Below are 12500 nucleotides of genomic sequence, written 5' to 3'. Positions count from 1 at the left end.
CCTCCTCCTCCTCTTCCTCCTCATCCTCATCCTTCTCCTCCTCCTTCTCCTCCTCCTCCTCCTCCTCCTCCTCCTCCTTTTCTCCTCCCCCTTTCTCCTTCTCCTTTTCCCTTTTACACCCCTTTCGTGTTCCACATAGACCACTAAACCAAGGAAAGTACCACGCGAAGTACTTGGTATTCCCACGAGGTATTCAGAGCCCCGAGACGCCCCACACATTTTGGCATCGACGGCGGCGAGCGAGACGGAGAGGCGAGTCGGGCTTAAACCTTGTTGTCCAAAGTTCTAAAATGTCGGCTTTTTTTCCATAGATTGAGTGGTATGTACAATCAGTAAATAAGGCAAAAGAGTGATTAAGAATGTAGTGATAGATCGTACCAAAATTTTAAATTATTCTAACTAGAAAGACTGTCTTGTTGAGTTTCGAATTAACAAAATGTAGTTTGATAATTAATGATAAAAGACTGATAATATAATCAATAAGGATGTTCGATGTGTTTCAGAGACACGATACAAAATTCAGCATGAAGTTACAGAAAATCAAGGTTTCAAAGAAGTTTGAAAGAAATCTAACAGGAAATTATGTAAATCAAAAAGGTGATGTAGGAAAATGTTAAGCGTTTTAACAGAAAATTGCAGAAAACAGTGACATTAAAAAAATTAAAAAAAAATAAATGACTTTGAATACGAATTAGTATACCTTTTTGTTTTCATATAACTTTATTTCTGTTACTTACTATTTTCGTGTTTTAAAAAAATCTGATAATATCACCTTGAAAGAGAAATAACTATTTAAAAAAAAACACAGAAAACCAGGATAATAATAAAACAAGCAGAGATGAGACTGAGAAAGAGAAACAGAGAGAAAGGCAAAAAAAGAAAAAGAGTAAGAGATGTGAGAAAAGAAATAGAGAGAAAGAGGAAATATAGAAAAGGAAAAGGTATGCCAATGAAAGGAGCAGGGAAATAGAATAGAAATGAATAGAAACATAAAAAAAGAAAAATAATAACGAAAATCCAAAGAAAAAGAAAAACGGAAGAAGAAGAACTGAAGAAAGAGAAGAAAAGAAAGAGAAAAAAAAAACCTAAATTTGAAAAAAACAGACATTCCCACGTACATCCCAATCCCCCTCCCTCCCCCCCCTCCTCCTCCCTCTCCCTCTCCCATCCTTCTCCTCCCTTTCTCTCCGTCTCTCTCTCCCTCCCACCCACTTTCTCACCTTCCCTCCCTTCCGCCTTCCTCCCTCCCACCCACTCTCCCTCTCTCCCTCCCACCCTTCCCACCCACCTCCTCTCCCTTCCACCTCCCTCCCATCCGCCCTCACTACTCCATCTCCCCCCCCCCCCCTCCCACCTTCCCTCCCTCCCTCCCTCTCGCTCTCTTTGCCTCTCATTCTCCCACCCTCCCTCCAACCCACCCTCACCACTCTCTCTCTCTGTCCCTCTCCCTCCCACCCTCCCAACTTTCCACCCACCCACCCTCTCTCCCTCTCACACACGCCGCCCGCCCGCCCGCCCGCGCCATGACCCGACCTGACGTACAAGAGTTTTACTAGCCCAGTCTCCATTGTTAGTTCAGCTTGATTTAGGATAACAGGGAATAACGCCGGGGAATTGCCCTGCGACGTGACCCCGCTGACGAGGGAGGGGAGGGGAGGGGGGAGGAATGGGGTAGAGGAAGGGAGGAGAGAGAGAGAAGGGGAAGAGGATAGTGGGATGAGGGAGAGGAGTGGGGAGGGGGGGAGGGAGAGGAAGGGGGTAATGGAGAGGGAGAGGAAGAGGTAGGATTGGGTAGAGGGAGGGGGGGAGGGGGAGGGAGATGGGAAAGGAGAGAGGAGAAGGGAGAGGAAGGTGGAACAGGAGGATGAAATAAAGGACGGAGGTGGATAGAAGGAAGGAAGAGGGGTATTAAAGGAAGGCGGGGTATGAGGGCTGGATGAAGGAGAGAAGGATGAGAAAGATAAATCACGTTAGTAAAGATAACAATACAATTACAATCAATATGAATATTTTTATGTGTCTAATATTCTCTGTTTACTCTTTTTTTTAAATCCATGTGTTTATTGCGACTGAAATCTCTCTCTCTCTCTCTCTCTCTCTCTATATATATATATATATATATATATATATATCCCTCCCTTTTCCCTCCTTCTTTCCCTCACTATCTCCCTTCCTCTTTCCCTCTTTCTCTCCCTCCCTCTATCTCTCTCTCTGTCCCTCCACATCCCCCTCCCTCCTCCACCCCCCCCCCCCCCCACCCCCCTCCTACACCGACATCAACACAGATTCCCACAGAGGATCTTTAGAGCAAATATCAAACGATTCATCACGAAGCCTTTGCATAGCTGGCTGATTGAGGTCCAAATGGATCCACTCGCCACATAACAGGTTAATGCGTGTCGGGAAGGAAGAGAGAGAGGGAGAGAGAGAGAGAGAAAGAGAGAGAGAGAGAGAGAGAGAGAGAGAGAGAGAGAGAGAGAGAGAGAGAGAGAGAGAGAGAGAGAGAGAGAGAGAGAGAGAGAGAGAAAGAGAAAGAGAGATGGATGGATAGATAGATAGAGAGAGAGAGAGAGAGAGAGAGAGAGAGAGAGAGAGAGAGAGAGAGAGAGAGAGAGAGAGAGAAAGAGAGAGAGAGAGAAAAAGAGAGAGAGAGAGATAAAAAACGAAAATTATAAACATAGAAAAAAATAAAATAAAGATATAACAATTATAATAGTAACACATGGATGATTTAGTGATGAAATTGGAGGATGAAAGATGGAGGAAGAAGAGTAGGAGAACAGGAGAGTAAAGGACAGAGATGAAGAACAGATGAACAAAAGATTATTAAGTCAGAATCAGATGAACAGCCGATGAACAGAAGAACAGAGAAGCAAAGGAAAGAAAATGATAAAACAGAAATGTAAACAAAGATAATAACATGAACATACGAATAATAACCAAAAACGAAAGAACAGACGAAGTAACAGAAGAACAGAAATAATAATGAACAAAATTACAAGTAAGTAACAGAGAAAAAGATCTGAAAAGAAACAAAGAACAGAGACGCAAGAGAAACGCGAAAAGATAATAATAAGAGAAAAATGAACCGATTAGTCGAAACATCTGAATTGTAAATTAGATGTTAAAACAGAATTTAAAAGATAAATAAGATAAGATAGGTAAAATGAAACAAAATAAATAAATAAGATAAAATAGACAAGATAGATAACAAACAAATAAAATAAAATAAGATCAATTTTAAGAGATTGAAGAAACACTTAGAAAAACCCAACATGAGAACCGAAAAATGATAACCAACAAACGGAAGAACATTTAACTGAACAAAATGATTTCCTCCGAGAACAAAAGGCAAAACGTTAAACAATAGCGAGTATAATTAGAAGGGAAGAGACCAAGAAAAGAAAGCTGGAAAATACGACACTCTGTAAAGAAAAGAAAAAGAAAAAAAAAAACTAAAAATTAACATGAATAAATATGAATAAACACATAAACATAAACACAATAAGTAGATAGATACACAGAGAGGTAAATAAAAAGAGACAGGTAAACAGAAGAACAGAAAAACAGAAAAAGAGGAGATAAGTGATACGAGAATGATGAAAACACGAAATAACAACAACAGCAACAACGGAAACAACAACAAAACAAACACAGCAAAAACATCAAAACAAACACAACAAAACAAAAATAACAAAAATACTACAAACAAACAACTAAACATGCCAAACAAATGAAAGAAGAACAAGTCAATAAAAACTAGAACTAGATGATAAATATAAGAAAGGAAGCATAGAGGAAATAGAAGAAATGAATAGAATAAAGAAATAAAAAAACAGAAGAAATAAAAGAAAGAAAGAAAGAAAGAAAGAAATTAAGAAAGAAAGAAGGAAACCAAACAAAAGAATAAGAACAAGTGAATAATAAACCAGAAGAATTAGCATGGATGAGTAACACGCAGAGGACGTGAAACTCGAAGCGGCAGAGGTGTCATGGGAACAGCTGGTAATTAACTCGTCAAGGACAGGTGTTTGCGTGCCGGCCGAGGGGGACAGATGCTGCCTCTTTGTGCACAGGGAGGGGGGAGGGGGAAGGGGGAAGGGGGGAGGGGAAGGGAGGGATGGAGGAGGGATAGAGAGATGGTGGGGGGTTGGGATGGGAGAGGGAGAGGAAAGGAGGGGATAGAGAAAGGGAGGGATTGAGGAGGGATTAGAGATGGTGGGGGGGATGGGAAAGGGGGAGGAAGGGAGAGATGGGAGTGGGAGAGGGAGAGGAAAGGAGGGAAGGAGGGATGGGAATGAGAGAGAAAGGAAGGGAGGACGTAATAGAGGGTTGAGGAAAAGGGATATGGAGGGAAATGGTTAAAAAAGGAAAAGGGAGATAGGGGGGCGTAGTAGAGAGGGATAGAGGGAAGTAGAGGAGACAGGAGATGAGGAGAGAGAGGGTTGAGTGGGAGAGGGAGAAAAGGAGAAGAGATAGAGGAATAGAAAAGCAAGGAAGAGACAGGGGATGGGAGAAGGAAAACAAACAGACAGATAGACAGACAAACAGATAAATAAACAGACAGGCAGCAAGATAGCCAACCATCATCACCTAACCAGCCCAACAGACAGTCAACCAAGTAGACAAACGCAGAAAGACACACAGACAGACAAACCGACAGACAGACCACAGGTGCAAACGACCCTGAAAAGCGAGACTGCCCCCCCCCCACCCCCCTTTCGGCCCGGGGCGGCAGGTGTCCTGGAGGAGAGCGAGGAAGAATCCCAGGCTGACAGAAGGACACATCGATCCCGCGCCTGTCGAGGGACCAGCTGACAGGAGGGGTGTCGATCCCGCGCCTGATTGGGATTCGGGATTGGAGAGCGCCGTTTGTCTTGGCTGTTTAGGGCTATGTTTATTTTCTTTAATTAAGTTATTTAGATTTTTTTTTTTTTTTTTTTTTTTGTCTCTTCTTGTGTTATATGTTGGCTTTTCCCTCTCCCTCTCTCTCTCTCTCTTTCTCTCTCTCACTCTCTCGCTCTCTCTCTCTCTCTCTCTCTCTCTCTCTCTCTCTCTCTCTATCTATCTATCTATCTATCTATCTATCTAGCTATTTATCTCTCTCTCCCTCTCTCGCGTGGCTCAGCAGTGTCATTTATGTCATAAATCTACATAATTACGGGCTTTGTTCCAACAAACACACACGTGAATATTTAAGTCAGTCATTTAGTTAGTAAGATATTCATGTATTATTTGTTTATTGATTCACTTTCGTAACGGTCTTCCATTTGCAAGATTTTTGTGTGAAATTATGGCTATGTTTTCCTTTCTTTTTTTCTTAAAGTCTTGATGCTGACGAACGTACCTCCGCGTTCTCATCTTTGTCCCCTCCTCCAGTTTTTCTTCTTTATTCATCATTATTGCTGTCACTTCTTACCATTAGCGACGAATTCCCAGTAGAACACAAAACACACACACACACACACACACACGCACACACACACACACACGCATGCACACATACACGCACACACACACATACACACACACACACACAAACATAGACACACACGCACACACACACACACACACACACACACACACACACACACACACACACACACGCACACGCACACACACACACGCACACACACACGCACACACACACGCACACACATACCGAAGTGTTCTCTGTCCTCTGCCATCACTAAACCTTACGTGCTCAGACCAGAAATGGTGCATATAATAACCTCTTTTTTACTTTGCTTTCTTCTTTTTCTTCATCTTCCTTGAGATAATGTAATCTGGAGTATGATCTGTGATATATAATAATTTTATCTCTGTCTGTGACGTTTGGAATATTTTTTTTTCTTTTTTTTCAGGTTAATGTCATTTCTGGTGCGACTCATTCTTATTACTAGCTTTATTTTGTATTATATTGTATTGCCTCTGATGCGATTCGTAACAATTTCTCGTTTTTCAAATATGATGCAAGATGCAACCAGCAGCACGTACAGCCTTCTCCTCCTTCCCCCTCACCTCCTCCTCTTCCACCTTGTCGTCTTCTTTTTCCTACTCTTCCTCTCCTCCTCCTCCCCTTCCTCTCCTCCTCCTCCTCTTCCTCCCCCTGGTCGTCGTCGTCATCGTCCTTCTTGTCCTCCTTCTCCTCATCCTCTTTTCTTCTTTTCTCCTTGTCCATCTCCTCCTTTCCCTCCTCCTCCTCCTCCTCGTCCACCTTTTCTTAAAATACCTCCTCTCCTCCTCCTCCTCCTTCACCACCTCCCCCCCCCCCCTTTTCCACCTCCACCATCATCCTCTCCCCCCCCCCCCCCAACCCCCAGCCCAGAAACGACCTCCGTCCACTACTCACTTCTTATCGAGGTTGATGAACTTCATGTCGAGGGTGTGGACGGAGGTGAAGACGTTGGTGGCGCCCTGGACGACGCTCTCGCGGGTCTCGGGCATGGCGACGGGCGTGCAGTGGGCCAGGAACACGGGCTCGTTCCTCGAGCACAGCGGCAGGTACGACAGGTAGTGCCCCGCCACCAGGACTACCTGAAGGAGGGGAAGAGAAGGGGAAAGTCGAGGAGGGTAATATTACGTATTTTAATTAATTTTCTCTCTACTTCAAGGATACAAATCACAAAGATGCAACACAAATAATTCCATCCATGAAGCACAAATCCCCCTCCCCCCTCCCCCCCCCTCCTTCCTCCCTCCCTCCTTCCCTCCCTTCTAAACAAAACAAAACCGCCAATTATAATTCCAGAACGTCCGTCTTCTAATCTATATTCTAAACAAGTCCTAGATTTTTTTTTTTTATTTACTTACCTCTCCTATATATCTTAATTCTCTCCACTTATCTGCTCTGGAATATTCTTCTCATCTTCGCTTATCTATTCTTTCAAGCCATATTTTTTTCCATTTTTCGTCTGTTCCTTACGTCCTCTTTCTCTTTCCTTAACTCTCGTCTCATCACCTCACTGGGTCCCTATACTGTACTTCTCCTATTTATTTTCCCCAATATACCCTAACTCCCTATTATTCAATTATCTCTCACTTACCCTTCGCTATTCAGTTCACTTCGCTATTTACTTCACTTCACTTCACCGTCCTCTCTTCGAGTTCCTCTTTCGTAGGTTCTTAGGAATGTCTATATTTTCTTTATCGAACTTTTGAGATCCTAATCTTGTTTCTCTCTAATTTCGTCCCTCGATCTACTCACGAGGAATTACCTACCTGTTTCTTCTTCTTCTTCTTCTTCTTCTTTAATTTCTCGCGAGCTGATTTTCTCATCTCTGCTCAGTCGTCTTTGCTTTTTAACCCTTTATCTACCCTCTCTCTCCTTGCCCCTCACTCCAATCTCTCCCCAATCCCCTACTTTAACCTCTTGCTTACCTCATTGCCCACTATCAATATGACCTATTTTCTAATATGACTTATCCCTATCCTGTTTTCCCTCATATCCTTCGCTAATCCTTCTTCCTTTACCCTTTCTCTTTACCCCTTCCCTACCCCTTACCTCTTCTTCCCTCACTCCCCTACGCTCCCCTCCTTCCCCAACTCCCCTATACCTTTCCCTAACCCTCTTCCCTTAACCCCTTCCCTTTCCCCACCCCCTTTCCTTCTCTTCCTCACCTTCTGGTCCCCGAACCTCATTTGCCTGCGGGCGTTCCTGGACACGTTCATCCTGCAGAGGAAGAGGCGGTCCTCCTCGTGGGCGGCGGCGGCCGTCTGCGCGCCCCGCACCAGCTCCGCCTGCACGGCCGCGTGGTCCTGCTTGTCGATGATGTCGTAGACGCTGTCGCCGTGGATCAGGAGGTCCTCCTGGAGGGGAGAGAGAGAGGGGGGGGGGCGTTAGTTTTTCTTTCTTTCTTTAATCTTAATTGTTTTTCTTTATTTCTTTTATTTTATTATTTTGTTTAAGGCGGAAAGTTGGTTTGGTTTGATTTTGTTTTGTTTTGTGTTCATTTTTTTTTTCATACAGATTCTTTAAGGTCTGCTACTTTCTTCTGTTATGTATATAAAACTTGTAACTTGTATACACACATACACACACGTACATAAGCTTACACACATCCACACCCTACACACGCATGCATTATATATTATAAGAAAATATAAATAAACAGACAAAATAAAATAAAGAGACGAAAAAAGGGGAATTAGAGCAGTCGCCAACATTATAGATCATAGAAAAATATAGATAGATAGAAGGAATAAAAGAGAAAGACGGAAAAGGAAATAAAAGCAATCGCCAAATGCATGTGCGTGTGTGTGTCTGTCCTTGCGTGTGCTTGTGTGTGTGTTTTTGGAGTGTGGGTGTGTGCGTGTGCATGTATTGCATGTAAGTGTCTGTAAGCGCATGTGCTCATCTACATACTGTCGTGAGTGTGCGTTCGTTTGTCAACATATGTGTGAAATTATTTTCCCATGTAGGTATGTGTGTGTATGTACATGTGCTTTTGTATGCCTGTTTATATGCAGTGTACGTCATAACTGCGTGTGCATCTTGATAAGTTTTACGCACGTATGTATGTATTATTCTGCTGATAACATTTAGGCAGGTATAAATGTGTCCATACGTCTGCATGTCGATACGTACCTTCGTATCTCCGCGGTTATGCGACCGTATGCATCATCATCACGCCCACCCATCACCTATGTAAGTACATCCGCCCGCATTCTCACGACCGCCGCCCGCGCCCCACCCAGCGAGAGCGAACAAGAGCGCTTGAGAAGCCCCTCTCTCGCCTCACGCTCAAAACCCCGCCCGCATCCCTTTGTTATGCTAATGAGCCCCAGAGCGCCGCCCACACCTGCGGCGCCGAGCTCCTTGCCGCGGGTGTGAGTGAGCTTCGTGTTCAGCTGCTCAAGACGCCGCCAACACGTGTTCAAAGGGGAGATGACGTCGCCTGTTCATTGCCGCGGAAGGGAACATCTGTATTAGGCGCCTCCGAGCTGATGGCGTCGGCTGAAGTGGCGGCCGGGCGAAGGGACGCCTTTCGTCTTCAATGGGGCTTTTGTGCGCGTGTGTGGGTGTTGATGTGTGTACTCTTCTCTGTTGTGTAGATTCTGCTTGTCTGTCTTTTTGACACCTCTCCTCAATCTCTATCTATTTATCTCTCTCTTTCTATCTCTCTCTCTCTCTATCTATCTATCCATCTATTTATCTATCTATCTATTCATCTATCTATCTATTCATCTATCTATCTATTTCTATCTTCTCTCTCTCTCTCTCTCTCTCTCTCTCTCTCTCTCTCTCTCTCTCTCTCTCTCTCTCTCTCTCTCTCTCTCTCTCTCTCTCTCTCTCTCTCTCTTTCTCCCTCTCTCTCTCTCTCTCTTTCTCTCTCTCTCTCTCTCTCTCTCTCTCTTTTCCTCTCTCTCTCTCTCTCTCTCTCTCTCCCTCTCTCTCTCTCTCTCTTTCTCTCTGTCTCATATATATTTTCTTAAAGATTTGAAGAAGTGTTATTTAAATGCACTTTGAAATTATTGCTTGATATAAATCATAAGTGAAAGCATGCAACAAAATAAATATGAGAGTCAATGACTCAAAAGAAGTATAGTTTTTATTTTTTCCATGTAAAAGATATATATATATATATATATATATATATATATATATATATATATATGTATATATATACATATATATATATATATATATATATATATATATATATATATGGGTGTGTCCATGATAAACACACAATCAGCAACCACCCCTCCCTCCCCTCCCTCCCTCCCTCCCACCTTCCCTCTTTCCCTACTTTCTTTCCTCCTTCTTTCTCTCCTTCCCTCCCTCCTTCCTTCCTTCCCTCCTTCTCTCTTTCCCTCCTTCCCTCTTTCTCTCCCTCCCTCCCTCCCTTCTTCCCTCTCTCCTTTACTCCCTCCCTCCCTCACCCCATCCCTCCTTCCCTCCCTCTCTCCCTCTCTACCTCCCTCCTTCCCTCCCTCCTTCCATCTCCTCCCTTCCCTCCCTCCCTCCCTCCCTTTCTCCCTCCTTCCATCCTTCCTTTCCTCCTTCCTTCCTTCCTACCCTCCCTCACCCCCTCCCTCACCCCCTCCCTCCTTCTCTCCGCCCTTCCCTCCCTCTCTCCCTTCTTTCCTCCCTCTTTCCTTTCTTTCCTCCCTCCTTCCCTCCCTCACCCCCTCCCTCCTCCTCTCCTCCCTTCCCTCCCTCTCTCCCTTCTTTCCTCCCTCCTTCCTTTCTTTCCTTCCTCTTTCCCTCCTTCCTTTTCTCCCACCTTCCTTCCCTCCTTTCCCTCCCGCCCTCCCACCCTCCCTCTTGAAGAGTAAAAACAATTCCCTCTCGAAGAAAGCTCGGGCAAAAACCCGCCACCTGCTCGAGGGCGCCAACACACCGTCCATCACCGGCCAGAGCAGTAATGAGCCGCAGGTACATTAGTAACTAAATAAAACCCGCGTCATATAATGGAGGCGTTTGAGCGCGTCGGCACTCGATCTGCTAATTACTGTCAGATGAAACGGGCGGCCTTTGTCCCGGGGTGTCAGTGCTGCGGTGTGCCAGATGCTGTCGGCGTTGGCTCGGCGGGTCTGGCGTTGCCGGGGTGCGTGTGTTCTTGATGGGGTCCGGTCGACTGTTTATCAAAGCTGGGGTGGAAGGTGTCCGTCGATCTTTTCTCTCCCTCTTTTTCTTACTCTCTCTCACTCTATCTATCTATCCATCTGTGTGTGTGTGTATATATATATATATGTATGTATGTATGCTTGTATGTATGCATGTATGTATGAATGCATATTAATATAAATACAATCACAGTAACGTGTAAACAAAGATAAATAGGAAACAGCCACAATAAGAAGTGAAATGAAATCGATTTAATATAATTGTGGACATATATATATATATATATATATATATATATATATATATATATATATATATATGTATATATGTATATGTATATAAATGTGTGTATATATATATATATATATATATATATATATATATATATATGTATATATGTATATGTATATAAATGTGTGTATATATATATATATATATATATATATATATATATATATATATATATATCCCTCTCTCTCCCTTTCTCACACATGAACACACAGCCAAGCCGCAAAGCAAAGCGAAACACGACACGATTATTTATACACACAGCTATAAATCAGAACGAATTAATCGAAAACAAAGCAACCGGCGAATTAAACAAGACCGAAATGCACAGCTTAATTGCTCTCTCTCTTCCTTTTTTTTATCCTGTTTTATTATCATTTGTGTTTTTTTTTTTTTTTGTCTCTCAATCACCGCCGGCGTTTTAGTCGAAGCTCCATCTAAAACACCGCCTGGAATTAACGTTATTTTCGCTCCGCGTCTTATCTCGTTTGTTTTGATGACGTCAAGTTTAAGTGGGCAGAGAAATGATATTTATATTACAGGCGCTCGTAGGTCGTGTCCCTTGTAATACGAAGCATTATTTAACATTAACGTTAATGATTATCATTAGTTCTGTCTAGACTCTTAGAAAATATATTTTGAGTTACAGGCAGCGACGGATTTATGTACGTTAAATCTTGAGAAATTAATAGGTTCTAAGATATTAGGTAGATTGAATCTTTTGAATAAATATATATATGAAAAACAAATTTGATTGAATATAAGTTACTAGCCGCTTGTGTATGTCTTTCTTCGAGTCCGCCAGTTGAGGAAACTTTATATAAAATAATATAAGGCAACGTAGTATAAAACTGATATGCAAATAGGATACTCAAAAAGCATTTGCAGTGTTAGGAGTTATTTCCACACATTCTTACCCATTTTTACTCATCAAGGATTGACCCAAAGCATTCCTATTCATCCTTACTCATTCCTACTCATCATAGAAGGGCAAAGAGCTATTTACACTCACCTTTACTCATACTGACTCATCATGGTATGTCCAAAAGGTATCTATATTCATTCTTACCCATTCTTACTCATCAAGGAGTGGCCAAAAGGTATCCACACCCGACCATACTCATTCTTACCCTGAACCATCCACTTCTACTCACTCCTACTCACTCTTACTCACCATGGAGTGTCCGAGGTACTCAGCAGCGTTGTCGGAGATGTAGAGCAGCTTTCCTCCCTGGGTCAGCATCATGAGGAAACCGCTGAGAGCCTGAGAGGGAGATACGGACATGAGTGAGCAGCCAGGTAACGTAAAGGAAATGTAACTAGTATATATATATAGAGAGACCTAAGAAATGAAATGATTTTTTTTTTAAGTTCACACAATTACATAGTTATGTGTGTATACATATATATGTGGATATGTGCGTGTGTGTGTGCATATATAGATCTATATACACACATATATATACATATATATATATATATATATATATATATATATATATGTATGTATGTATGTATGCATGTGTATAGATATAGATAGATAGATGTGTGTGTGCATGTGTGTGTGTGCGTATTATATTGCCTATTAGTGTGCATGCGAGCGTCTATAAACATATAAACGCACCCCCCCCCCCCCCCC

General features: G+C 42.8%; 1 protein-coding gene across 3 annotated transcripts in view; it reads right to left on the bottom strand.

Annotated features, from left to right (window-relative positions):
- The window catches only part of LOC125036500 (single-minded homolog 1-like), a 112979-nt gene that overhangs the window by 13888 nt on the left and 86591 nt on the right, over positions 1-12500 (bottom strand). For all 3 annotated transcript variants that reach the window (XM_047629136.1, XM_047629137.1, XM_047629138.1), the window contains exons 4-6: positions 12036-12125; positions 7621-7809; positions 6353-6537 (exon numbers count right to left, since the gene is read on the bottom strand). In XM_047629136.1, the coding sequence (XP_047485092.1) occupies positions 6353-6537; positions 7621-7809; positions 12036-12125 (464 nt within the window). The remainder of the gene's footprint in view (positions 1-6352; positions 6538-7620; positions 7810-12035; positions 12126-12500) is intronic.

Source organism: Penaeus chinensis, chromosome 21 (genome assembly GCF_019202785.1).
Source record: "Penaeus chinensis breed Huanghai No. 1 chromosome 21, ASM1920278v2, whole genome shotgun sequence".
NCBI lineage: Eukaryota > Metazoa > Arthropoda > Malacostraca > Decapoda > Penaeidae > Penaeus > Penaeus chinensis.
The sequence above is the reverse complement of the archived record's forward strand: the minus strand, read 5'-3'. Positions and strand labels throughout refer to the sequence as shown.